Consider the following 27,918-nt stretch of genomic DNA (forward strand, 5'->3'; position numbering starts at 1 on the left):
CAGCAGTAGCCTCCAAAGCCGCAGTTGGTGTCAGCGCTCAGGGCTGCAGGTGGATCCTTGAAGAACTGCATGTGGCTTCAGAGCCACAGGGTACTGACCCCTGGCCCAGAGCATACCTATAGCCTTCGTAATGAGGATTAATGCAATGTTACGCTTCAGGTCGCAGACTGACTACTCCTGGGTCTCATGTAGGAATTCCCCTTACTCCTGTTCCCACACATGGGTTCGTGCTGGCTGGTTCACTTTCCTGTGTCAGAAACTGTTCTTTGCCAGAGGCACATTACCAAATAAAATCCTGGTCCTGCCATGAGAACGGCTCTTGTGGATGCCTTTTCCCTGTCCTAGGACTCTGCATGGGTCTATGTTAGCAGATCTCCTTGTAGAATTAGCACTTGCAGGAACTCTTGTGCACGTTGGGCAAAATTGCATGCTGCATCTCCCGCCATATTGATAATCCCAAGCATTCAAAAATTGGGAGATTTGATTTGCAAATCAGGAGGTCTGTAAAACATTAAAACTTGAGTTCTGTTTCCTGTTTGCTTTCTGTGTTCTAGTCCCTTAGGGTTCCCATGTTCAAGTGTTTTTTTCTACAATCATAAAGGCTAAATTAAAAAAAATTGTTTAACAGCATGATTAATCGTGATTAATTGAGTTTTTTTAATTTTAATTGTCTGATTAATTGAGATTAATTTAATAGCCCTCATAATTTTTGAAATTTTCATTTTCTACATTTGCTTTTTTAGCCACTACAAATAAAAGTCCACTGTTTCCTCAGTTCTTTTTCTTTTGCTACTCTGTAATTTTCCATAACTTCCTTAGCTTTGGAAAGTTATTGACTTACAAAAGAAAGAAAGGGGAAAACAAGAAAAGCTCCTCCTGCCACCACCACACCAATTACATTCATTCCATGATGGAAGGGATTCAAGGAAAAGGAGAAGAAAATGTTTGATTTTTAATTCAAACCAGGAAATATTGGATATACTTTTCACTGAAGCTTTTGGTTTTGAAAAAACACCATTCGTCTTTTAAAAAAATTATTATGAAAAATATCAACCAGCTCTTGTCCTAAAGTTCCACCTGATCTGACTCAGGATGTAGCTTTCCAGTATCAGGGTCATGTCTATGGAAAGACAGAGGGTAGTGAGGGTGTTTCTACGGCATCAATCCTGTACATCAGTCAGACACAGAGGAGAGCATATGACATGGCAGTTCATACATTCCAAGGACCACAGAACTTCTCTTGAGAGCAGTTCTTTTTCCCTGTCCTCCATTAATGACCATGGCTTAGAGCCACAATCGAGGCCTTAGCTGCAAATGGAAACACATTAAGGAAGGATTGATATGCATATGAAATTTAATGAGCGTTATACCTCAGTGTACCCCATGTTCTTAATTGAAAACAGCAAATTCACAAAGAAAACTAATGAATAAAGCACCCTACTGATTGCTAAATTTCCTACTGTCTTCTAGAACTGGAAGAATGAAGATAGCTCTGTACACAATTTTATTCTAAATTAGCATTTCAGATGCAAAATTTCTCATCTAAATATATTTTTGGATGAATATGAATTTGGCAGACGTGTAAGCTTTTATTGCAGATACCACATTTTGCTCCATGTCAGCCAACAGTTAACATTAATCAAAACCGTACTTATATTGTTTAAATTGTGAGCATTAATTAAAGCTATCACAAAACTTTAGTGGAAGATCATTTAAAATAAATAGTTATTTGAATGTACCTCCATACTAACTGGGCCTCAGTATTCAAAAGTTACGAGTGATTTGGAGTGCTTCTCCTTATGGTGGCCAACAGGAGATAACTGAAAGTGGCCTGATTTTCATAAGGCCAGTGCTTAGTCAATGTAGTATATACCTCCTGAAAAGAATTAGAATTAATTAGTTACAGGCAGGGATGGAAAAGTTTGACAAGGATCTTTGGAAAAGAGTAACAGGAATAAGAAAAGAACAGTGTGAGCCCTGAGGGAGTTTGGACAAACTGTTCTTTGACCTCAGAAGTAGAGCTGTGTGACTTGCTGAGCTGGTGGACTTGGTAAAACTTCTCTGTCCCAGATGAATGGAAGTGATGCACTTGGCATTTTGTCTGAATTTTTCACCATCATGAGTTTGGTTACACAACCTGAGGAAATCACTGCCTTTCTGTCTAGCACAAAACTTAGCTAAGAGACTGAACAGTTAAAAATAGAGGGAGCAAAAAATAATACCTAACAGCTATTCAGTACTCATTAGCCCTAAAGCAACACTCCAGTGAGGTAGGTAATATTTTTATATCCAAATTTGCTTCGTAATAATTGTGATGTAGAGAGGGTAAGTCACTTTCCTGAAAGCAAAAACAGAAAAGGATCTGACTCAGAGTCTGGGTATGTGCCCATGAGTTCCTGATCCCAGGCTGCTAGATTGCATCTTTTAAATGAAGTGCAGGCCCAAGCTAGGCACTGTTCTGCCCATAAACACATAATGGAGGAAAAACATGACATTTTCCCAGCCTCTCTTGCAGTGCTGTGCTGTGGGTAGTGTTTGCAGGCAGCTCCAGTCAGCAAAGCATTCTGATTTCACTTCTCATTGTTTGTGAATATGTACATTGGGTAAGTTACTAATTTTCCTTGTCCTGTTGCTCATTCATTTTTAGCTTTGCTGCATCAGATCCTGTTGCTGTAGTTAAGTCACTTGTTTATTGAATGATTTCTTTTTATCTGCACTGCTCATTACTGGTTTCTTTCTTTCTTTGGCCATTTCAGGATCTCAATACCCAATCTTCCGCTGTGTAAACAGACACTCACATGAGGAAGTGCCTGAGAGTTATTGTGACACCAGCACCAGGCCCACCCCAGAAGAAGAAGCCTGCAACATCTTCCCATGCCCAGCCTTGTAAGACAGTGCCTGAAACTATATGGGAAAATGAAGGGAGTGGTGTCACTGAAGCTTTGGACAAAGGAGGGGTCGCTGTTTTAAGTAGGAAAATAGGGTGAACATCTCAATTATTTTCCACTTGTGACATGAAGTGAAGCCAATGGCTTCCCGGGGCCAAAAGTGGCTTTTAGTCCTTGCTGAGGAAGTGGCTGCCATAGTAATTTATCTTGCCTTCTGGGACTGTTAACTCATGTGACATGAAGGCGTTGGGTGAGATTGGTGATCATTTGCTCTGGGTTAAAGGCAGCCACTTCTCAACAGTCATGGGGATTGAGGGTGCATTGTCCCTGTGAACTCTCCCCTAAGATTTCTTGGTGCTCTTTCCAAGCGAGAAACCCCTCCCTGCCACTCTGCTGGTCACACCACTTTAGATGGAGTCGGCAGGCTGCATTCTCACCACCCTGTCGGTGTTGTAGGGTGAGTGATGTGATTATACGCCTTTGCAGTCCCTCACAAGTGTCCCCCGGTGACACGTTCTGCTGCCTGGAACCCCCTTCTGTACTCTGAGCCCCTCATTTTTGGCCCCACTATGGAGCCTAGGGGAAGCCCAGCCCCTCACCCCCATGTGATCATTTTCTTTTAAATTAGGAAAAAGACTTGTATACAGGGCCTCCACAACATCTAACGCCCCTGAAACCTCTCCAGTCAGAGTTTAGTGTCATTTTTGGCCTTAGGGTCTCTCTCCAGGGAGAATAAGCCTTTGACCTGGGTGGAGCCCTGTAAGCACTTCCAAGTGACGTATCCAGTGTTCTCTGAAGTGCCCCTGAAATGCTTTCCCGAGGTCTCTCTTCTCTCCAGTCACAGCTTTGATTCTTATTTGTTCTTTTTAAAAACCTTTCTTTCAAGCTTTAAATTTTAATTCAACCCTGTCTAGTCAGTCAGGCCGTGTCTACGCTAGGTCAAAACTTCACCTCATTAGAATGCTGGGGTCCTTTTGAAAAGGAGCCCCGTCTGGACGAGCCACGCGGCAGCGAGCTGCGTCAATTTCGTAGTGCCGTGGCTGCCAGCATTCTAACGAGGCTCATGGCCATTTCAAAGTTTTGGGCTAGTGTAGACGCAGCCTGAGAGTACGGTCAGTCAAGTGAGCTGGGATGCGTATAGTGCTGATGATAAATGGTACTGTCGTCTCCCTCATTCTCCACAAGTCTGAAGGTGAGCAGTGTGAAGGGCTTTTGTAGTACCAGTGCACCCTCCTCCATGAGTATAACACCAAAAATGGCACAAAGAAGAAAAATCTATTAATAAAAATGCATATATAAAATCTTATTGGAAATGAACACAATATAAACATATTGTCACTGAGACTAAATTGTTCATCGCACACCATTTTATTTTTATATACAAGTTAATGCTGGTTTAGGTGATCCATCTACCCTTCCTCCTCCAAACAGTTGATTACCGCTCTCCCTGTGTCATGTCCAGAAAAAGTCTGTAAGTTCCTCCGGGCATGCACCTTGCCATTCCATGGTTGGAGAAACACTGTTAAAATAATCAGAAATAACATATATTGCTAGACAATTTCTAGTGATATATTTACATCACTGTGGACCCAATTCTACAACACTTACACATTTAATAGTAAAACCCCCTCATCCTACCAGTAGATCCTTTCTAAGTATGCAGTGGTTTCCTATCTAAAGGTCAAGTATTATTTAGTTCAGTATTCAACAAAAAGCGTGTAGAGTTTTAAATGGTACAGTAAGATGTGGCCACACTTGGCCAAAACTTTGAAATGGCCACGCAAATGGCCATTTTGGAGATTTCTAGTGAGGTGCTGAATTGAATATTCAGCATCTCATTAGAATTAGGATGCTTCTGGCCAAGGTGCTTAGAAAGTGCCGCTTTCGAACGCTCGTGGCTCGGCACGGCTACACGGGTGCTTTTCGAAAGGACCCTGCCCTTTTCAAAATCCCTTTACTCCCCTCCACTGAGCAGAATAAGGGGATTTTGAATGGTGTGGGGTCCTTTCGAAAAGGACCCCTGTGTAGCCACGCTGAGCCATGCATGTTCAAAAGCGGCGCTTTCAAAGCATGGTGTCCAGAAGCGTCCTAATTCTAATGAGGCGCTGAATATTCAATTCAGCACCTCATTAGTAATCTTTGAAATGGCCATTTGCATGGCCTGTTCGAAGTTTTGGCCAAGAGTGGCTATAGCCTAAGTGTTTTTGGTCCAAGTGCATTAATCAGAATTGAAATGAAATGAATGTCTACAATATAGCAATATCTTTATTAGGGATGTAAAATCTCATTTAATTGGTTAACTGGTTAACCAACTGAATGGGAGAGGAGGCAGCTGAGGAGGCCATGCCAGCCCAGCTAGGCTGGAGCAGGCCCTCCCCCAAGGACACAGATTAATCCAGCCAAGCTGGAGCTCCCCTGCTTTTGGCACACTGGGGACTGGGGCTGCTTCAGCCTGGTTGAAGAATCAGTGCCGTGGATGTGGCGCATTCCAACATGGTCAGAGCAGCCGCTGGTCACAGTGGCCCAGCCCAAGAGCACCGTAGGCAGAGGGGCTCCAGCCCTGACATTGTGCCATGGGGCTGCTCCAGCCCTGGTAGAGCAGCCCTAGACTTGACACACCGTGGGCGGGGGAGTTCCAGCCCACCTGGATCAGCCCTTGTCCACGACAGGGGGGCTACGCCAGCCCCCTTCCCAGAAGTCCCCACCCTCCTGGAGCTGCCACGGACAGGGCCACTGGCAGCCTTGTAGGGCTGGAGCAAACCCCTGCCACTGGTTAATCCCATTAACTTTAACATCCCTAATCTTTATTAACATTTCTTTGTTACCATGTTCTCGTTCTTTTCTCCATTAGTTGGGACATAGGAGAGTGGTCAGAGTGCAGTAAAACATGTGGTCTTGGGATGCAACACCGACAAGTCCTGTGCCGACAAGTGTATGCCAACCGTACCCTGATGGTTCAGCAGTACCGATGCCATCACCTAGAGAAGCCGGAAACAACCAGCACGTGCCAGCTGAAGATATGCAGTGAATGGCAAATTCAGACAGAGTGGACTTCGGTAAATGGGAATGATTGGTTCATTCAGAGCATGAAACCTCAGGGGGGTTACAGTGGAGCGGAACATTCCTTTAGAGATCCCTAATCAGATGTGATTGGATTACACTTGGCTTTCGAAATAGGGAGTTGGTCATCTGAGAGAATTGAAACCAGTCATGTGGTTATGAGCAATTAAAATTTGCTCTTTAGGAACGGATTGTATAGGGAGAAGGGACACGTGCTCTACAGACCTACCCAGATAGCTTTAACCTAGCTAGTATGGCTACAGCTAGTAGTAAAAGCAGAGTGAGCAAGCAATGGCAAGTGCATACTCAAGGATCCAGGTGGGATTTACAGACTGCAACAGTCTGTGCTTTTGCATCTTCACTGCTATTTTCAGTTGTGTTAGCTAAACTATGCCTAGCTTGCAGGAGCAGCCTTATTTTTAGCATATCCTAATTTTGGGTGGTTGACTTTGCAGCCTTAACATGCTCTTAATGCATAGTTTGGGTTTTCTTTTCCAAATTGCTGCTCACATACATTGCCTCAAATGTCCAGTGCCAACAACTGGAACATTTGTTTTCCCCACAGGGACGTGCTGCTATCTAAGCAAATTTGAAAATTGTGAAATCATCTAGCAGTACTTCTGAGTCAGATTGCAGGGTAGACATAGTAATTAAAACATCACTGGGGGACTTTTCAAGGTCCATGAATTTATCCATGTTTTTAGGGAGGGAAGACTGGATAAAGGCTTGTTTTATAGTTCAGGACTTATATTATTATCCAGGATTTTACTTCATATAGGATTGATTAGTTTCTGTGTTGGTGTAAGAAGGAGGACCAGGTTACAATTTTTTTTGTTTTGTTTTTATTTGCATTCAGTTGTACAGGTTGAACCTCTCTAATCTGAAACTCTCTCATTTGACATTATCCGTTATCTGGTATGATTTTAGTTAGTCAGATGACTACTTATCATGGGCATGGCCTAGTTTCCTGTGGTCCCATAAAGTTTGTTTCTAGCCACCAGTCCTGGCTGTCAGTGTTCTGTGCTGTTATTTAGTTCCAATATACCCCGTCCCATGAAATGTCATCTAAGAGCCCAATAAGCAGTGGAAGTATTGGTATTGCTACTAGAAAATATTTCTTGTGGTCTGGCAAATTATCTCATGTGGCACTGGATTAAAGAGGTTCAACCTGTATTTCAAATAATATTTAAATGCAAACGTATCTAGAGGCATGTGTAGATGTTTTTTTTTAAAAAGTATATATTATAAAGTAAGACAAAGAAATATAATACATTAAATACTCTTTTAGTAATTTTACTTGGTGGTTTGAAACAGCAACCAAAATAAAATTCTGTGATTAATTTATTCCTGAAAGAAATTCTTTTGACATCAGGAGGAAAGCACCTACTGTAAAGAGAGAAGCGTGTAAGTTTGGAAGTTCTGTGGTTTAAATACAGCATTTATTTGTGTTAGCTTACTAGTGTACAAGCAAGTTTTCACTTTGGAGACAGTGCCCTGATTTTAATAACAAGCACATCTCTAACAATTTTTTGCGGTGCCATTTTTTCCCAACACAGAAAAGTACATGGCAGGTGCTTGTATCTGTCTGTGGTGAGAAAAGATGGACCTTTGGATTTAAGGACATTTATAGTCATTTTGACTTAGTGAAAAGAATAGTGGCCCTGTTGCTCAGAAGACCTGGGTTGTATTCCTGGGCTTGTTATTTGCCGTGTGGGTGACAGGGCCACTTCATCTCTCTGTGCTTCAGTAAAATAGCAGTAATGATACTGATCTATTTTGTGAAGAGCTTTGCAATCTATGAATGGAGAGCTATATAAGAGCTTGGTGTTGTTCTCATCATCATTTTTGCTATGACACGAGTGCATTGCCAATTTGTTTTGCAAACCTAACTTGGATTTCTGCAAGTATCCTGGGGTTAGCAATTGGGGAAATAGCTCCATTCCCACATGAGAGATGCTCTTACTGCTAGATGATTTCATGATTTTAAAATTTGCTTAGATAGCAGCATGTCCCTGTGGGGAAAACGAATGTTCCAGTTGTTGGCACTGGACATTTGCAGCAATGTATATGAGCAGCAATTTGGAAAAGAAAACCCAAACTATGCATTAAGAAAGTGTTAAGGCTGCAAAGACAACCACTCAAAATTAGGGTATGTGAAAAATAAGGCTGCTCTTGCAATCTTGTACCTCTTGTACTTATATGCTATCATGTAGCTTTAACTTTATGGCCACATAGTCCGTGTCTACACTGACAAAAAATTTCGAAATGCCCATGCTAATGGCCAAATCGAAGAATACTAATGAGGCACTGAAATGAATATTCAGCGCCTCATTAGCATGCTGCTGGCTGCTGCACTTCGAAAGTGCTGCAGTTCACTCGCCTGCAGCTCGTCTACATGGGGTCCTTTTGAAAAGGACCCTGCAAACATTGAAATCCCCTTATTCCTCCACAGGGCCCTTCTTTCGAAAGAGCACTCCTCATTCCACCTGATTTTTTGATCCCTGGTCTGCTCATTCAAAAGAGTGGGGGCTGTGTGAATGTTCTCTTTTGAAGAGCAGATTGGTCTTTCGATCCACTTTTTTGTGTGTGGACGCGCTCTGTTGAGAGAGATCCTTTCGGAAGAGCTCTGTAATGTAGACATGGCCCCAGTGAGGCCAGAAAGAAGAGTATGGAAGGGGTGCCTCCCTGTCCAGTAGAGGATCAGGAACTTCTGTGTTCCCTTGTGTTGCTTTTATCTCCTGCCCAGGAGTGCAACTCAGAAGCAGGCAATGTGCATGGACATTTGGAGGCAACCTTTCTGAAGCTCAATGGAGTACAGTAATGCCCCAATTTACATGGAAGTTGTGTCCTGGGCAACCTCTGTGTAAATCAAATTTTGTGTAAATTGGGGTGGGGGTTGGGGAGGTCCACGGAATTCCCCTGAGTGTGGGGAGCAGGCACCTGGGGGAAATGGGGAGGCGGGGCAGCCATGCTGCCCCGGGCATGTCCCAGCTGGGAGGCACACAGCTGCTTGTGGTGCAGTTACTCCCAGCTGGGAGAAACCACACCACAAGCAGCAGAGTGACTGCTGGGCTCTCCAGCTGGGGGAACTGGGGGCTGGAGGGACTCGGGGGGGTGCTGTTTCAATTTGTGAGTTAAGCACTTCTAGAGGGTTTACTGTAGTGTCCATGCATTGTAGCAAAGCTTCCCAGTCAGCAGAACCACACCGGGCCCTATGTGGTTAAGTCTTTTATTGTCATGGCAGGCTTTGGCCCTATTAGTTTAAATTTAAAATTTAATCTTAAATTATTTCCAGACTCATCAATGTGATGCATTGGAATGAGACCCACGTCTATAGAACTACTGAAATATCTTCCCCTTAACATCCAGATTTCCGCAGCTCATGTAGTGTTTTGCACACATGGCATTAGAGGTGAATGGATAAACACTCTCCAGCTACATCTTGATTGTGGTGTTGTGGTTGCTAGATCCTGAATGTGGTGCTGACGCATAGTCTGTTTTGTTACAGTGTTCGGTGCCGTGCGGGGTGGGGCAGAGGACCCGAGACGTCAAGTGTGTGAGCAATCTTGGAGATGTTGTGGATGACGAGGAGTGTAATATGAAGCTACGGCCAAATGACATTGAGAACTGTGACATGGGGCCCTGTGCTAAGAGCTGGTTCCTCACAGAGTGGAGTGATAGGGTAAGAGTCTCCCTAGTTTTCTTGTGATTATCTCATTCACCCTTCTGAGGCATAAGAACTGAGTAATTTGAGCTAACTGCAACATAATGTGCAATACTGATCACAAAAGATGCAGTCATGATACTGGTCCTCATAGTGAATTGCTGTAATCTGTAGCACTGGTAGCTGCAGATTAAAAAAAAAAGATAAACTGGTGCCTGAGCTGATTTTATGGTCAAGAAGCAATTAGAAAGGACAAGACTATGGTTGAATGCCCAAAGTCTGGATTTGGAATCTGATCAAAATCTAGACTTCCCTAATGAGTGGGTGTATTCAGATTTATTGTTTTGCTTTGGTTAAGCTCGAGTCCCAAAGTTGGAATCCAGTTCCTGCCCAAAGGTTCTCCTGGGCAGGGAGGTTACAGATTTGATGTTCTGGTTTGAGCACATTCAATGAAAAGATTATCGGCTTCCTACAGACCCGTAGAAACTACCCCCTTGAGCACCAGAAAGGTTCTGTCCAAGCTCCCACCTCCAGGGAAACTGGATATATGTTTTGGTCCAATGACACATAGACAGGGTTGGACTGGTGTGAATAGAGAGAGACTTTTCCTCTGTGATGTAGTGCAGAGAATTTGTTTAATAGTTGAAATACGCATACTATTTCCTTAAGACTTACAAGATAGCTATAGCTAACACCTACAGAATAATTTAGCGCCTCCCCTGCCCCCCTGTATGGGTTGTGTAATTGATTTTATCCATACTCATGTCAAACTCAGTGTTCACTGTGTAGGCCTCATTCTTTTGTCCTTTACTTCATTGGTCATTGTTTGCCCACAGGAAGTCGTGTAAGATTTGATCCTCATTTAGATCAGTGATAGTCCATCTGCTGTAACACTTTGGGATCCAAGAGATCTGGGTTAGAGGCCATGCCAAAGGCTGAGCTACCTGATTTCCCTGAGGCAGCATGAGGGGCATTCTGAGTGAACTTACTGGCGCCTCCAGAATCTTGTCATTTTTGTCGGGCACTGGAAAAGGAGAAAAGAAACACAGCACCCTGGAAACGGGACCTGTCACAGGACTATTTCCTTCCTCACCTTCCAATGTGGCGAGGAAAAGAAGAGGAAAGGAATGTGAGAATGGCCATACTTGGTCAGACCAATGGTCCTCCTAGTCCAGTATCTGTTTTCTGACAGCAGGTGTCAGCGGGCATGAGTGGAAAAAGGCAATGATTGTGCAGTCCATCCTCTATCATCTAGTCGCAGCATCTGGCTTAGGGCCTCTCAGTGCCTCAAGTTGCATCTCTGACCATCTTGTCCAATAGCCAAGATATTGTTTCAAAGGGGGAGTCCCCGATAATGCACAGATTTGTCATTTGCAGTTCAGTCAGGCGTGGGCACGGTACGGCCCACAGGAACCCTCTGGGAGCTGCAGTGATTCTGCTGGGGCTGAGGGCGGTATGTGAAGCCTACCCTCCTCCCCCCATGCGTGTGGTGCAGAGAGGCACATGGAGGAGCCAGATGCTTTGAGGCGCCTGGGGCTGTGGCAGGCAGGGTACCTGCCTGAGGGTTCTACTGGGCTGCTGGCCAGGAATCATCTAGATAAGTACCTTCCGGACAGAGTCTGCACCTGGCACCTCCCAGCCTCCCACACCCTAATCCCCTGCCCCAGATCACCACCAAGCCCCCTCTGTCCCAGGTCACAACTCTCTCCCAGACCCTGCACCCCCTTTTACACTTCTCCCACAAGCCAGAATCTTCTCCTCACCCATTCCCCCTCCCAGACTCTTCATTCCAATCCCTGCCCCATATCACAACCCCTCCTTCACCCAAACTCTCTCTCACACCCCACACCCTCTCCTGTGCCCCATTCCCCTACCCTGAGCTCTCTTCTGCACCCTGCCCCATTCCAGACCCCATACCCCTCCATACGAAAGGCACGGCCTTGGCCATTTACCAAAACCTTGGAGTGCTCCCCCATCAAATTGTTACCCACACCCGAGTTAAATGAATGCAAACGTGGTGGTGTCCAGTCTGCCGCACGGCACATGTTAATTTCTGGCTGTGATTATTTTATGATTCCCTATGACTGCATGTGTTGACATAGAGGCTTTCCCAGACTTCAAAACTTTGCCCATCTTCAATTTTAGAAGCCATCTGGCTGAGAGTAAAAGGTGATGCTCAGTTAAACCCAGAAGCTGGGTCACTTCTTAAAAGCATAATCAGAAAGAATTATTGGAATCTTACTAGGATCTGAATAACTAAACTCCAGAGCAAGTCTTCCCATTCAAATACACATGGTGAGAGAACATTGTAGTGCTGCAATGGACTATTATAGAAGTCACTGTCTGACAGTGATATCATTTACCAGTCCCTTCACCAACGAATGAACTGCCATGGAGTGAAAGGGACACAGTGCAGTTAAACTTCTGAGGCAATATTTTGTTTCGGAAAATGTCTCATTGCCTCTTCTAACACTGAAACTTTCTGAGGAAGTTTCGAGATGCTCGGGTTAATGTTAAAGTACATTCTTACGCAGACTAACCCAGAAGTTAACAGCTAAAGTGCATCCTAGTGCTGTACTGCAAACCATAACGTGCCTTTTTGGGATCTTATGCATTTGACAAAGTGGGTCTTTGCCCACGTAAGCTTATGCTTCAAAATATCTGTTAGTCTATAACATGCTAAAGGATTTCGTGTTGGTTTTGAAGGTACAGACTGACTTGGCTACCCCTCTGATACTTTTTAGGATTGTTTTTCTAAGGCATAGAGGTGTATTCCTTGTAAAATTCAAGTGACGTTTTATGTGTGGGAAAGAAAACAAGCATACTCTCCTCAAAAATAGAAAAGTTTAACTAGTCCATTGAGAACGTGCTGGGCCAGATCCTCATATGGTTTAACTTGTTATAGCTTCATTGACTTCAACGAAGCACATCTTTATCCACGGGGGGGGTGGGAGGCCATGTCTGTTTTTTCCTTCTCCAAGTCTGACACTTTCATAAATATGTGACTTTTTCAATAGCTGATCATGTTTATTTTTAAAAATTAAAATAAAAACATCTTGCATGCTGGGGAAGAAGGTTTTGAATCCAGAATCAAGTTTTTTAAAACATTAGTGTATTTTTACGCATATTAAATGAGAGCCTAAAGAAGAAATACTCTACGCTGAAAACTTCATTTTTTTTCTACCGTGACTGTTTCTAAATTGAATAAATAAATAATGAGCTTGCTACCTTTTCAACGAATGGAAGAAAATAAACAAATTAATGATTTCCAAATGTTTGCTACTGTGTTTACCATAATTCAGCAGCAGCTCTGCCAGCAATGTATTTTGTTAGATTTCTGAAAAGACTGAAAGGAACAGGATTACATGAATCAGAAAAAAATATAGGCCAAATTTGTCACATTGGATTCTTGCACTAGGCACCTGCATAAGATATTTGAAGGTTCTGAACAGTACTAATTCCCTGAAATCAGCAGGAGCTCTGAGCTCTGCAAATCTGTCCCTTTGGCCGCTGATTTTATTTTTCCATTTCAAATACTACTTTAGTGATTCAGCAAACTCTCTCCCCTTTGTATTGGCCATATTTCTGTTTAAGGATATTTAGGTGGACAGTTTTAAACGATATGGAAATGGACATCCCAAGCTTTGCAGGCATTACCTTTTACTCTAATTTCCAAAAGCAACCCTTTACAAATATTTTAAGCCAAGCCACAATTCAACAATAAGTGTACAGCAGCAATGGGTGACCCACAAATAGCTCAGATAAGCAGCCAAAGGTGCAGATGCTAAAATAAAACTTACAGAGTCTGCAAAAATGTGGTAGAAATCCCAGAAGAATAGACCTTCTTTGTGAGATTTATTACATGTCTACTCCCACTCCCATCAGAAAATACCACAGAACGGTCTTTTTCATTGTACTGTGGCACTTGTGGCTGGAAACCATAAGCAAAAGAACTTACAATCTATCACAACTTTGGAACCTTAAAATGTTTGAGTTCAAATATGTTTACAGCAGTAGATGAAGATTTGGTCCATGTTTTTCTGAACAAGATTTGCAGTTACATCGGGTATGTCTATACTTGCTGGGAGATCAACCTGGTCAGAGTTTCACTGCACCTAGTGGGGACATGCAAAATTGAACTATCAGAGCTTGACAGTTGACCCCATTAACCTCCCTGTGAGGCCATCCAGATAAATTGATCTTAGATATGTTGATTCCAGCTACGCAATTTTTGTAGCTGAAATTGCATATCTAGGATCAACTTTCAGGTCTAGTTTAGAGTATATGGGTGTAGATTCATCACATGCATGGATGCTTTGACTAATCTCCAGATCCTTGTCATACATCTGACAAACTAAGTCTGTCTGTGAGTGCAGGGGAAGGGATTGGATGAGGTCCCTTCCAATTCTATGATTCTATTCTTACTCAGTCAATATAGTGTGCTACAGGTACTAATAACTGGGTTAAGCAGAAATTACATTTCTAAGGAGCTAGTCTTGAGGAGCAGAGAAGTTTGGCTATCGAGTTAGGGATGGAGCAGGAAGGAGATTGCAAACAGGGGAAGAGCCTGGAAACCTAAAAAAACATTGCTTACACAGGCCAACTATAATGCAGATGTACAAATGGTTGGAAAACTACACTCAGAGAGTAGTTATAATTGGCTCATAATTGAGCTGGCTGGGCACATAGCTGAGTTAGGGGGAGGGATAGCTCACTGTTTTGAGCAGTGGTCTGCTAAACTCAGGATTTTGAGTTCAATCGTTGAGGAGGCCGTTTAGGGATTGGGGCAAATAGATGTCAGGGATGGTGCTTGGTCCTGCCAAGAAGGCAGGGGACTGGATTAGATGACCTCCCAAGGTCCCTTCCAGTTCTAGCAGACGTGTATCTCCAATTATATATATCAAGTAGAGTCCAAGAAGGGATCTGTCCTGGCTCTGGTTCCATTTGATGGAATAAATGATATGTATTATGATTCATAATGATTTGTATTATGACATAGAGTGCACATTTATAAATTTTGGGGATGATACCAAGCTGTAGTGTATTTCAGCGCCTCATTAGTGTGCGGGCAGCCACAGCACTTTGAAATTGCTGCAGCTCACTGCCGCACGGCTTATCCAGACAGAGGTCCTTTTCGAAAGGACCCCACCAAGTTCAAAATCCCCTTATTCCTATAGAGTTTGTTATAGGAATAACAAGATAGAGTTTTAGGAATAAGGGGATTTCAAAGTTGGTGGTGTCCTTTCGAAAAGGACCTCCATCTCGACAAGCCGTGTGGCAGCAAGCTGTGGCAATTTCAAAGTGCCAGGGCTACCCGCGTGCTAATGAGGTGCTGAATATGTATTTCAGTGCATTTGTAATCTTCGAACTGGCCATTTGCGTGACCATTTCAAAGTTTTAGGCTAGTGTAGACATGGCCTTAGTCTTCAAAGTGCTACTGGACTGCCTTTTTGTTTTGATAGAATATAGCCTAATACAGCTATCTCTCTGTTACTGTCTTAATAATAAAATTATTCAGCAAACCATCAAAATGAGCTAACCAGCTAAGAGCATTAACTATTACAGTATTGAGCATATTGACAGCTGTTTTTGCCTTCAGTCACTGCACTAACAGTGAGACATTGCTCGGAGAAATGCTTTCACATACCTGGAGTCTGAAAGGTGCTATATGAAACCGAGTTCTGATTCCCTCCTAGACCAAGCCAGCTTGCTCCAAGTGACTTCCCCAAAGCAAATCTTTGAAGCGTACAGTGAGACACGGTTCCCTAGTGCTGCTTCTATCATAACCTAACCCCCATATGTAAACTAAGCTTGAACTGACGTAGTGACATGCTGTCTAATATCCACAGCAATCCAATCTTTGTTAAGGAAAGGACCTAGAGAAAGGCTGCATATCAGATGAAGGAGACTTCTAGCGGACAACTTTAATAATTGCAATAATTTAATAATTACATAATAATATTATATACTGATAATTTAATAATTATTTCAGGGAATGTTGACAGAATCCTTTGTATGTTCTTATGGAATCTTTTGGATTTTGGGGCTTATAAACATTTCATATGGAAGTCTTATTGTTTGCATGGTCATACAGTGGGTGATGTGGTTTATCTTCTTCATACCTTTCACACTCATCCTCTCCAAAATACAACCAACCTCAGATTTAGAGAGTGACATGATCTAGTAAATACTTAAAGAATTTAAAGTTGATACCGGCTGAACCTCTCTCATTTGGCACTCAGGACCTGACTGGTGCTGGACGAGAGAAATTACCGGATGATGGGAAGTCAATATTTTGTAGCACATTACCAACACTTCCACTGCTTACTGGGCGCTTAGACGCTATTTAGGAGTAAGTTACAGTTAAATAACAGCACAGAACACTGAGAGCCAGGACTGGTAGCTGTAAACACACTTCATGGCACACAGGAAACTTGGCCACACCCATGATAAGCAGTCATCTGTCAGTCTAAAATCATGCTGGATTATGCATGTTGCTGGACGAGAGTGTTCTGGATTTGAGAGATTCAACATATTCCTGACTCTGGCATCTGCTACCTCCATCTGAAACATGTGGGCTACGGTTACACTACAGCGATTTGCTGACAGAAGTCACTGTTGGAAGAGATTTCCTGAAAAAACTTCTGTCATCAGAGTGTGGCCAGGCACAAAAACCAGTCAGAAGGGTGCTCTGCTCTGTCGACAGAGCGGCGGGACTGCCTGGCTGCTCTCTTGAGAAAACAGGCACCCGCAAACACAGCAGACTGGGTTACCCATTGTTCTGGGTGCCCTGTCTATCAAGAGAAAGCATTCACGCAGGTTTTTGGTGACATAATCTGTTGAGAGCACCCTTATGCCTCATGGCTGAGGGGCAGAATGATGCCAGCGAAAGAGCTGAGTTTTGTTGACAAACTATTGACAAAACTCATTTGCGTGTGGATGTTCCAGTTTTGACAAAACCAGAGTTTTGTCGGCAAAACTTGCTAGTGTAACCATAGCCATAGAGAGAAGTGTCTCACTTCCCAGGTGTCTCTGGCAATGAATCTAACTGCTCAAAATAATACTATGCTAAACCTGCAAAGTTTCACCCTATTTAGGTACAAATCCATAAATCAACCCAGGCCAGAGTGTAAGGTTGATGACCCTTACTAAACATAGCAAAACTAGATTGACAGAAATTGGCTGAGATCCATATGGCCTGGTAATATTGCTAATGGCCCATATGACTCTGATCTATACTTCAGTTAACAGGAAAAAGATGCAGGGAACATGCACTCTTTTAGTTTACCACAGTGGGAAAATCACCCAAATCAACTGACTGCAGTGCTCAGTTGTTGTTCCTCATTACCATATTTTTGTTTGTTCATTTGTGTGTCATTTTACAGCTATTTAATACATATTTAGAGAGAGAACTTTCAGAATGTTTGATATTTTGAAGCCAAATAACTGAATGAAACCATATTATGCATTTGGGAACAGTAAAGCAAGACTAGCTTTGAATCTCAGCTACACTACTGAAAAATGAAATAATTATTTCCTCACATCTCCCACTGGAGGATGCTAGAGTGCTTCACATACACGAATGATGTAATCTCCATTAAAAGATGGGGAAATGGAAGCATAGAAAAGGCCTACGGAGTCAGACCAGTGATCTATCTAGCCAACTATTCTGTCTCTGACAATGGCCAGTGCCAGATGTTTCAGAGGAAGTGAATAGAAAAAGACAGTTATTGAGTGATTCATCCCCTGTTGTCTGGTACTAGCTTCTGGCACTCAGAGGTTTAGGAACACCTGGAGAGTGGGTGTCCTGACTATTTTGACTAATAGGAATTCATGGACCATGCATTTGTTTTGTTTTGTTTCTTTAACACAGTTTTCACTTTTGATCTTCAAAACATCCTTTGGCAATGAGTTCCTCAGGTTAACTGTACATTTGTGTGGGAAAGTGTTTCCGTAAACCATGGTAAGGTTTTGCAAGTGCTGAGCATCTGACATCTGTGGTTTGCAGATGATTAGTACAACTGATACTCAGAAGATAAGGGTCACAAAGTGAGTCTGTTGAAAGTTGGAAAAAGAACTAATGGTACTTGAGTTCCAGTCCCGTGCCTTATAATCAAAATACTACATTTTCAATTATAAGAAAGTTAAAAGCCATAAGTAAGCAATATGTCAGAACCAGTGAAAAATTGGGCTGAGGAAATGCTGACATACCCTCAAACCTGAGTGTCAGAACTGAGATAAGATGTGGAAAGTGTTGTTGTAGCCATGTTGGCTCCCCAGATATTAGAGAGAGAGAGAAGGGGGTGAGGTAGATTCTTTTACTGGACCGATTTCTGTTAGAGAGAGGGAGGAAAAAAAAAGCTTTCTAGTATACACATACCTCTTCCTCATGTGTGACCAACTGATTTAGCTAAATCCAACGTTAGGTCCATAAACGGATACTAGCCAGAATGGTGTCCTAGCCTCTGTTTGTCAGAGGTTGGAAATGGATGTAAGGAGAGGGATTGCTTTCATGATTACTTACTTTGTTCACTCCCTCTGGGACATCAGGCATTAGCCTCTGTCAGAAGACAGATTACTGGACTAGATGGACCTTTGGTCTGACCCAATATGTCTATTCTTATGTTCTTATGAAACAGATTGTTTAGCATAACTAGTTAACATGTATTGCAAGGGACTGCCCTCCTCAAATCTCCAAGACTATGGACAGTGGTCACATATCCACCCCAGACACATTGCCAAATTCATCCATTTCCTCTTTACCTGGATCGATTTTATATTCAACAACAAACACTTTTTCCAAACCTTTGACGTATTAGGATGGCTCCGAAATGTGGCAACCCTTTCATGGGCCACCTTGAAGAAGAATTTCCGCACAGGTGCTCCAAGAAACACATTATATACTTGAGCTACATCAATGATATTTGCATATTCTGGACAGACATCCAAAGTTCTGTCACAGGTTTCCACCACAACTTCAACAACCATCATCCATCAATTAAACTCTCTGTTGAATGTTTCCACACTAGTATCAACACCTCAGTCAGCTTCAGCTGTCTCTGCTCACCAATGGATGTTGGTCCAATAAAAGATATTGCCTCATCTACCTTGTCACACTGGGTATATCGGTTATTACAAAAATCGATAATCCACTTACGCACGCACACACTCTCACACATTCTTCACATCCCTATGACTGGATAGAAGCTAACTGGCCATTTCACCCATGCTGTCCCCCATGTAAAGAAAGACAGTGGTGATACTTTTGAAAAGTAACTAAGTCATCTCAGAGCCTAAATTCCAGATGGAGTTGTATTCTTTTGAGTTTTCCATTTATGTATTGTTTTATACGTAGTTTTAGTGCTACCTGGTGCTTTTAGAATTCTATGTCAATTTCAGATGACTTGCACCCTTATGAGGATTATTCCTGCTAACATGGACTTCTTATTGCTCTGGAACATGAAGCCCTGAGGTGCCGCTCTAAAATTAGACCTATCCACTGTAGTTTTTTTTTTTCCTCCGTAACCTCATCTTCAACAGGCTATTTTACTTACATTTCAGTGAAACTCTTCTGTGTTGTTTAATTTGACTGTGAATTCTCCATCACTTCAGGAATTCATCCAAGGAATTCCAAGTGGCTGTTAGAAATTAATATTCAACATAACCTTCCAAATTGTTAAATTATTCTTTAGTGCTTCCAGTTCTAATATTGAAGGTGGTCAAATTATCCTCCCAAAGCTGAATCTACAAAGCAGGTAGAACAGGGTGATAGCGTAGGGCAGCAAATGTTCAGCTACTGTTTGTAGTGGTTACTTTTTATTTATTTTGTTTTTTCACACTAGAGTAACTAGCATGCCTTAGTCAATGGAAACCCAAGTTAACTCTGTATCCCATAGTCTATTATGGTTAACAATTTTTTTTCCTAACAGTGGACATATAGAATAAGATCCTTCTGGTCTTGGTGGAGTAATGGATAAGGAAGGCCCAGAGAGAGCCATGGAAAGACCAGAGGTCCCAACTCACAGCAGATAATGTGAATGTGGTTTTATTTTTAATTCTGAGTTTTCAGTAAAACTCCAAGTGTCAAGTTCCCCCTCATTTTGTGTTGGGACCCTATTAGAACACCAGTTTTGCATTGTTTCAGTGCAAAGCCATAACTCAGTGTATGGTTTGTAATGAAACACAAAACCAGTCTAGTTTTGAGGGGCATGTTGATAGACGTGTGGCCAATGCCATAAGAAGCTTTCCCCTCTCCCACACCCAAATTTATTTCCATTTCGCATGATACAGCTGTTTCGTATTTCCTAAAAATCATGTGACTGCCAAAAACAAATTGGTTTGTTTATAAGCAATCAGGCACTCATTAGTCAATAACAAATGTATTATATTTGCAGATGCTAGTATAAAACCAGACACTTTATTACTGGAAACTATACATAGAGATTGGAATTACAGTAAAACAAGCTCGAATTTCATCACAGAAGGCTGAAGTTAAGTATAATAGTGCACCAGATTTCACAAATACTAAAAGTATTTTTCCCAGCATCGGAAGTCCAACTCACAGCAAGATTCAGACCTGGGGGGGTGGATTCTAATTGTTTTAAGTAGCATCACTAACAGTGGTGTATGTTCACAAAACAAAAAAGCAGTCCTGTAGCACTTCAAAGACTAACGATATAATTTATTGGGTGATGTGCTTTCATGGGACAGGCCCACTTCTTCAGATTTGGAAAATCCTGATAAATGATAATTGAGATGAAGAGAATTTAACAGAAAGATATAAAAAACAGTAAAATGGATTAATCAGCTAGATAGGAGAGAAGGAGTAGGGTGGGGAAAAGGGGAAATAAAAGTAGTTTCTGCAAGTGTCTTAAATTACATTGGCTGCCTCAGAGCACTATGAATATCAAAGGTGGGGAAACTGTCCTTGCAATGCGTGAGGCAATTGATATCTTTGTTGAGTCCGAGGCGATAAGTATCAATTTACTGTTTTGTGACTTAGGACAGTCACAGGTCACATCTAATTCCTATTGCTATTCCATTATTGCTCTTCCACCGCTAGTGTGTTTCTAGCCATCACCCTACTTCTAAACCTCTCACACATTTTTATCTTTTTTTAAAAAAAGTTCATATGTAGTAGCCCCAACCTTCCAGCAGAGTAACCAGTGTGAAGGAAAATCTTCATTGGCCTCCCTCTGGAGAGGTCCTGTGTCAGCTACTGCTGTTGTATCAAGGTAAGGGAAATGTTACACAGTCACTTGGCATAATAGAGCTCCCTGCTGTTCAGAGGAGGGGCGTAGCTCTTGGATCTGAAAGATAATGAGCCTTTGTTAGAAAGATCAAGGTTAGAGCAGTCATGTTAAATAAAAACTAAATACACCAATCAAGAAATACAAAAATAAAGTGAGGAATAAGCTGAATTTATCGATCAGTTACTACATTTTTACGGTATAACTGGGAAAGGTTTGACTGGATCGCTTTTTTACTAGAACTACCAATTAACCACCAATTCTACAAAGTTTCTAGTGTCTCGTCTCCATTAGCTCGTTTTACTCACCCTGCATTATTTTCCTGTGTGTTGAGTGTGAGTGGTTTAAACATGCTCAGTAGCTCGGACAGATCTGAACCACCCATCTGTGCTTGGGACACTTATGTCCAGATTTTCAAAAGAAATGAGCATTGCTCCCAGCATACTGCTCTCCTTTGACAATCTGGATTGGTTGCCTGAATGGGAATTGAGTTTTCTTGAAAATCGTAGAATCATGAACTCATCAGGTTGCAAGAGATCTCAGGAGGTCATTGTGACCAAACCCTCTGCTGAAAGCAGTACGAAACCTAACAAAATCATCCCAGCCAGGACTTTGTCAGGCTGTGACTTAAAGACATCTAAGTGGATTCTACCACTCTTCCTAGGTAGCTCATTCCAGAGCTTCACCACTCTCCTAGAGAAATAAATTTGGCCTCTGTTCTGTTACCAATAGATCAGTACGTGCTTCATCTTTTGACTACATTCCAGGGTCCAGTTTTCATATAGTTTTGATAAAGTTTAACTTTATCTCCTAGCTTTTCGGAACTGATATTCATTACATTTTGAGATCCTCTTGCAGTACGTAAGTTGGAGAGGGTTTGCACCATCTAAATATCATAGGATGTAATGGGTGGGATAGGGATGGGGTCTGGAGAAGGGATATCAGCACCAACTAGGAAGTTTTACCAATGCTTTAACTAGAAAATAAATCACTTGTTTCTTTGGGTTTTTTAAAATTGCTATTAAAAATAAAAGTGGCAGTCTAAAACCACATGAAATAAGTGTGCAGGGGATGGGGCTTAGTTTAGTCCCTCTGAGGCAAATGTCTACATTGCTGTTGTCACTTACCTGGAAGCCAGGATGATTGTCTCAATTAAGAGTAAGAATTGGAGACTGAATAATCAATGTCTCTGTAAAGTGGCTCATTGATATATGCATAGTCACAGCCTATGTGCTACCTATCCTTTGAATAAACACGGAACTCCAGGCCAACTGCTCCTGGAGCTTTCGCTCCTCTGAGCAACAGATGCCCAATCAGGCCTCTGTTTTCACCAAGAGTTCATTCTGACAACTTCTGCAAACATTGGATTAATTTTTTTTCAAGAAGATAGGAAATGGAAGGCTCCATATGGAAGGCTGAGTGAGGAAGTTTGGTGGGGAAAAAAGAAAGAGCAAGCCTCTGAATATCAAAGTGGGCATCTCCCAGACTTGTATATTTGTGGGAATACAAAGCAACATAACATGGGTGTGTAATCTGTGAAAACCAGAAGGGGAAGCAAATACTCCCTGACTCTGGCTTGGGTAGAGTGCAAAGCAGGACTATTTTTAAAAAAATTTGCTCCCACCCTTTCCTGCTGTTGTGGCAGCAGGTCCTGTGGAACCATGGGATCCCGGCTGCAGGGCTTTACACCAGTCTTCTGCAGGGCTCTGCTTTGGGGTCTTGGAAGTCTGGCTTTCATATAGAAAGTTTCTACTTTTAGAGAAAAAAAAAAGCCCATGGAAAACCAAATACTAAAATAAGGAACATTCTGGGTTTAAATTTGCCACTCAGATCTTTTGTGGGTAGCTAATCTATAGTAAAATCTCACAGCAGAGAGTGGGATAGCTTGATACCTTCTCATTTGGTATTTCCTTTGTTATTTGAGATGTTAGTCCAGCTCATACATAATCATTTAAAACAGACACTATGAAGAATTTCTGAAGGACTTCACAGACTGAGCTTGTACCGAACTCTGATTTGTTTGGGAAGCAGAAAAGTAAATTAGATTGTAAAATGGAAATTACTGAAAACTGAGGCAGTTGCTTGAAGGATAATCCCTGTTCCTATCCTCCCTAAATGTATATTTAAGTATACCTTTTTAGGATCTAATATGTGGAGCTGACTCAAGTTGCATTCCTACTTGAGAGGCAAGGTGGGTGAGGTGGTATCTTTTATTAGACCAATTTTGGTTGATGAGAGAGACAAGTTTTTGAAGTCACCCTAAAGAAGCTTGCTTTTATCACCCACAGCATTTGGTCCAAAAAAAAGGAATGGTATGATCTCATCCATCTCGCCTCTCTTCTAATACCCTCGGACATGACCACAATACTGCATGTTCCTGTTTAGTTGATTTGAAGCAGTTATTTATGGGGCTCAGTTAAATGCTATCATATGGAGAATGACATAGGTCATATTATTAAATCAAAATTAGCTGTCAGCTTTGTTTGCAAAACAGGCCCACTGACCAGGGTTGGGGGCCTTTTAAAGGGGTCTGAAGCTCCAGCTGATGCCACTGCTGCTGATTCTGCAGCAGTGGCAGCCAGAGCTTCAGTCCCCTTTGAAGTGCCAGTAGTGTTCTCTGTGCGGCTGTGTACATCCCAGTGCCATGGTCCTGGTGGCATTAAGGGCAACTGCCCTTGCCCTCTGCCCCTTTCACCCTTGGCCCCAACCCTTCTGGGGACACAGAGCTGGGCCCCCTCCCACTTTGCCCTGGGGCCTATAGCAGCTGTCAGCTCCACAGTTGCAAAGCATAATTCTTGTCCATGTCAATATAGTGCAGAGCGGCATACTGGGGTGATGAATATGAGAGCTATGAATGGCCACATGATCTTTTTAATTCCTTTAGTAGCCGGGGCCTGGTTGTCAATTGTCCAACACAAAGAAGCTGAGGTCTCATCTGTGACTTACACACATGGGTGGTAGATATAAGAGACAAGGGTTGTGTCTAGACTAGCCCCCAACTTCGAAGCGGACATGGTAATTAGGGGGTTAGGAGATTACTAATGAGGTGCTGAGGTGCATATGCAGTACTTCATTAGGCTGAATCTCCCCCACAGCAATGTCAAAGTGTTTAACTTTGAAGTGTCAGCTTGCGTGTAGCCACGGGTCAGCCGCGGCTACTTTGAAATGCCCACGCTACTTCGAAGTCCCTTTACTTCTCAAAATTTTGTAAAGGGACTGTGAAGTAGCGTGGGCATTTCAAAGTAGCTGCGGCTGATCCATGGTTACATGCAAGCCGGTACTTCGAAGTTTCACACTTGGAAGTTGCCGCGTGGGAGATATAGCCTAATGAAATGCAGCATATGGATCTCAGCACTTGATTAGTAATCTCCTAACACCCTAATTTCCATGTCCCCTTCGAAGTTGGGGGCTAGTCTAGACACAGCCAAGGGGAGGCAATGCCTTCCTTAAATCTTAGTACTCAACCATTCCCCTCTTTCTGTCCCTATTCTGATAGTTCCTGGAGGGTCCCACAGCAGACTGTTGTAATCTGGTGCATCTTCCTCTGGAATGGATTTAGTAACTTAAAAGTGAAAAGCCTTGCAGGTTGCCAGACCTATTAGCATAGTTCTGAACCTGTGGAAGAGCCGTTAAGTAGTAACAAAGCCATTTAATAGGCATGTGCCAACTCAGAGGTGTATACTGTCTTGTTGTAGAGATCACATAAAATAAATTAGTGTTCCCTTTTCTTAAAAGCAGTGAAGTTTGTGATGAACAGAGTAAACCACACTGGCAGATTCATTTAACATAATGTCTTTCTTCAGTGCATTAAATATGTAGTAATCTGGAATGATTATTTTATGAAGACTTAAGAGGACATTTACAATATAAAATCAATTTAGAGGTACTGATTAAGAAAATGTAAATAGGGAAGAGCTGCATCATGGGTGCCTTAATATTTAATATTGTATTCAGCAGAATAACTGACTTGCCCTTACTTGCCCTTTTGCAAATAGATCTCTGATAAACTTTAAGGTATAGCAAAAAACCTGTGACTGACATCTTTTATTCTCAAATTTAATACATTTCATTAGGTACTGTCTACATGCCCAGTCTTCACAATATGGTATGCGGTGGAAAACAGGCTCCATTTTCTTTAGAAAGAAATTTCAGAGGCGTGTTATTTTCCCCCAAATGTCATTGGCTACATTTGTGTTCAGGCTGGAAGGGTGAGCAGAGAGACGGAGGAAAGAGAAGAGAGAGAAAGTGGGGAAGGCTGGGACGTGGGCAAAGCAGGGCTGGATTTGAGTGGGGCCAGATGCTGGGGAGCTTGCCTCTCCAAGTAGCAGCTTCGCCTATTGCGCATGCTTGCAGGCATCATTTAGAAGAGTCTCAAATATTTTTATTTTTCCGATTGAGGAGGAAATTTCAGACACTCAAGACTTAATTCAGAAAAATACTGAAGCATGTGTTTAAATCCTGAATTTTCAAGCACTCCAAAATTAGATTTCAATTAGTGATTAGTATTTACAATAGTAATAGTAGTAGTATAGTATAGTTTGGAACAATTAACTAATTTTACTTACTTCATGGTCCCAATTCAGGAAAGCACTTGTGTGCCTAAATCAGGCATTTACTGAAGTACTTTGTGAAAGGTACGGGCTGGACTGCAGCAAAATGAAATTACTGAGTTACAAAAGAAATGTATGTTTCCCACGTTATTCTACTGACATGTATCAGTCTGGATGGTGAGAGGGTAATTAGATTTCTATTGCCCATACAGTCTTTGCCCTTTTTTGAGAAAACCAACAGGGAGGGCAGCTAGTACCAGTTGTGATTCTTTTTCGCTGTGTGGAGAGCTGGAACTAAACCGTGATAACACCCATGGGTCACCAGTATTTTAAACCAGATGCTGAAGACTTTCTGTCACTGCTGAATGGAGCAAGACTCAAACTGGGAAAGACCAGGTCTGTGTCCCAGTACTAGTCCCATTAAAAATTAAGTAAGGACACTGACCCACTGGTTCCCAGCCTGGGGTCTGTGGGCCCCTGGGGCTTCACCAGTGTATTGCAGGTTGTCCGTGAAAAAAAATACATAAATAAAAATGATCATAGAAAATAAGTTTTAAATAAATCACAAAGTTAACATCTATGATTTTTAAATTAAATATCTGTCAGTGATGTTATATTAACAGCTGTCCGAAAAATTTATGTTGTGGTTTCCTTTAATGAAGTGTACATAGAAGGTAGGACTGGTTTGAGGGGTGTCTTTGAATGTTTTGAGGGGTGGTTGGGTGTCCACGAATGGTTTGTGGGGGTGGGATTTGGGGATCCACACTAGTGAAAAGGTTGGGAATCACTGCACTAACCAAGTCAGAGCCAGCCATTCATTCACAAGCAATATTCTATGCAGTCTAGCCGCAAAGCATAACTTCTCCTAGCTAATGAAATTATATATTTAAATATAATTTAAAATGCCAATTAAGCATATGTTTTACCATATAAAATGCTTATTTGTGGTTTTCTTGCCATCTGTCATAACTGCTTGTAGCTGTTTAAATTTAGTTACACACACATCTTTCAGCAATCTGCACATTGTTTTTTTTCTTTTTTTTCCTTGTTCTTTTTGCTAATCCAGACACACAAGATCAAATGCAGCTATAAGGAAATATGGGAATAATAAGGAAAAAAAAGGACAAATAAATTTAAAGTCTGCTGTATGCAAATACCAAATTAGACATCAGGATGTTAGATTGGTTTGTTTTTAATGGCAACAACAGACACTCCCCACAGCATTGACCTAGTAGAAATATTTGTAGTGGAGAAAGATTGCAGGGCCATACAGCTAATCCTAGATGAGCAATGAGTAACTGCGTAATATCTTCAGACTTGTGACAAATGAGTTGACACATCTTCACAGTATTAAAGAATTTATTTCATGCAATGTTAAGGTTTCAGAGTTTGCAAAATTTAGTAATTAAGTTATTAAATTTGAAAATGAGCTCTTTATGTGTGCATTTATAATATAATACAATACAGTACACTTTAATATTCAGATTTTTCCTACAACTTTGATGGTACCTTTTCATTTTTGATATGAAGAGGCCAAAGGAGAACCTTAGATCTGAACATCCCTAACCTTTTGTGAAATACAGATCAGAATCTGAACTTTTATAAATTTTAAATTCCTCAGAAGGGATCATCTACTTTGTCCTTGCTATACTTCGTTTACTTTGTGGTAATTTCTAAGGTCATTTATGATCATATAATTAATGACTGTCTCTTAATGCATAATTTATTAGATAATTGTCACATTCACATAATTTTGGTAGATTAACTCAAAATCTATTTAATCCTAGCAAAAGTCCTCAGTGAGCCCTACATCCTTGCTAGGTTTCTGGCTTGCTATATCAGTTGGTTTTGCAGTAGGCTTTTGGTCTGTGAAACATAATAGCAAGGAAAGATAATTTTGTAAATGAGAAAAAAATGACTGAAGTGAGTCAAACTTGGATCGAAATTGGAGAAGAAATTTTCCAAAATGAGATTTCTTCTAGACAGGATCTCAGGTGAAGTATCTGAACCCAAAGGGAATTTTAAAACAGAAAGTACATTGTACAGTGGCCTAATCAAAGCACCCAGGGTGCTCACTTTTCCTTTTAAGTTCATTAGGAGCTGAATGCCTTAACCTCAGGTTCCTTTGAAAATTTCAACAGTTGGAATACAAAAGAGGAGGCTTTGCAATGTTACCTGCAAGTGAGTGCGGTTGAAAGACCATTGTAATATGGTTAATAAGGTACTTTTGGAACTTTCTGAACAAACGTGTAATACAAAATGCAAACAGATGTAAGATGCCATGTCTATTTAGTAAGTGTGTCCATGTCTGCATTTGGGGGAGAGGGACAATTAAGAAAACATGCTTTGAGTTATATGGAGGAAGTGTACAGTTAAGAAGTTACAAAGAAAAAAATTGAATGTTAATATGCTGTAGAATGAAGATCCTTGGGAAATTTACTACCAGTAGTTTTACATTGAAATGATTTGTTTAATAGTGAGTGGTGAGTTCATAATGATTGGATTAG

The 27,918-nt window shown here is 41.6% G+C and overlaps 1 protein-coding gene across 1 annotated transcript in view; it reads left to right on the top strand.

Moving 5' to 3' along the window:
* Positions 1-27,918, top strand: part of THSD4 (thrombospondin type 1 domain containing 4) — a 593,806-nt gene that overhangs the window by 532,766 nt on the left and 33,122 nt on the right. The window contains exons 11-13 of the mRNA XM_075006841.1: positions 2,757-2,886; positions 5,740-5,944; positions 9,457-9,630. Coding sequence (XP_074862942.1) covers positions 2,757-2,886; positions 5,740-5,944; positions 9,457-9,630 — 509 coding nt within the window. The remainder of the gene's footprint in view (positions 1-2,756; positions 2,887-5,739; positions 5,945-9,456; positions 9,631-27,918) is intronic.

The sequence above is a fragment of the Carettochelys insculpta genome, chromosome 12 (genome assembly GCF_033958435.1).
Source record: "Carettochelys insculpta isolate YL-2023 chromosome 12, ASM3395843v1, whole genome shotgun sequence".
Classification (NCBI taxonomy): Eukaryota; Metazoa; Chordata; order Testudines; family Carettochelyidae; genus Carettochelys; species Carettochelys insculpta.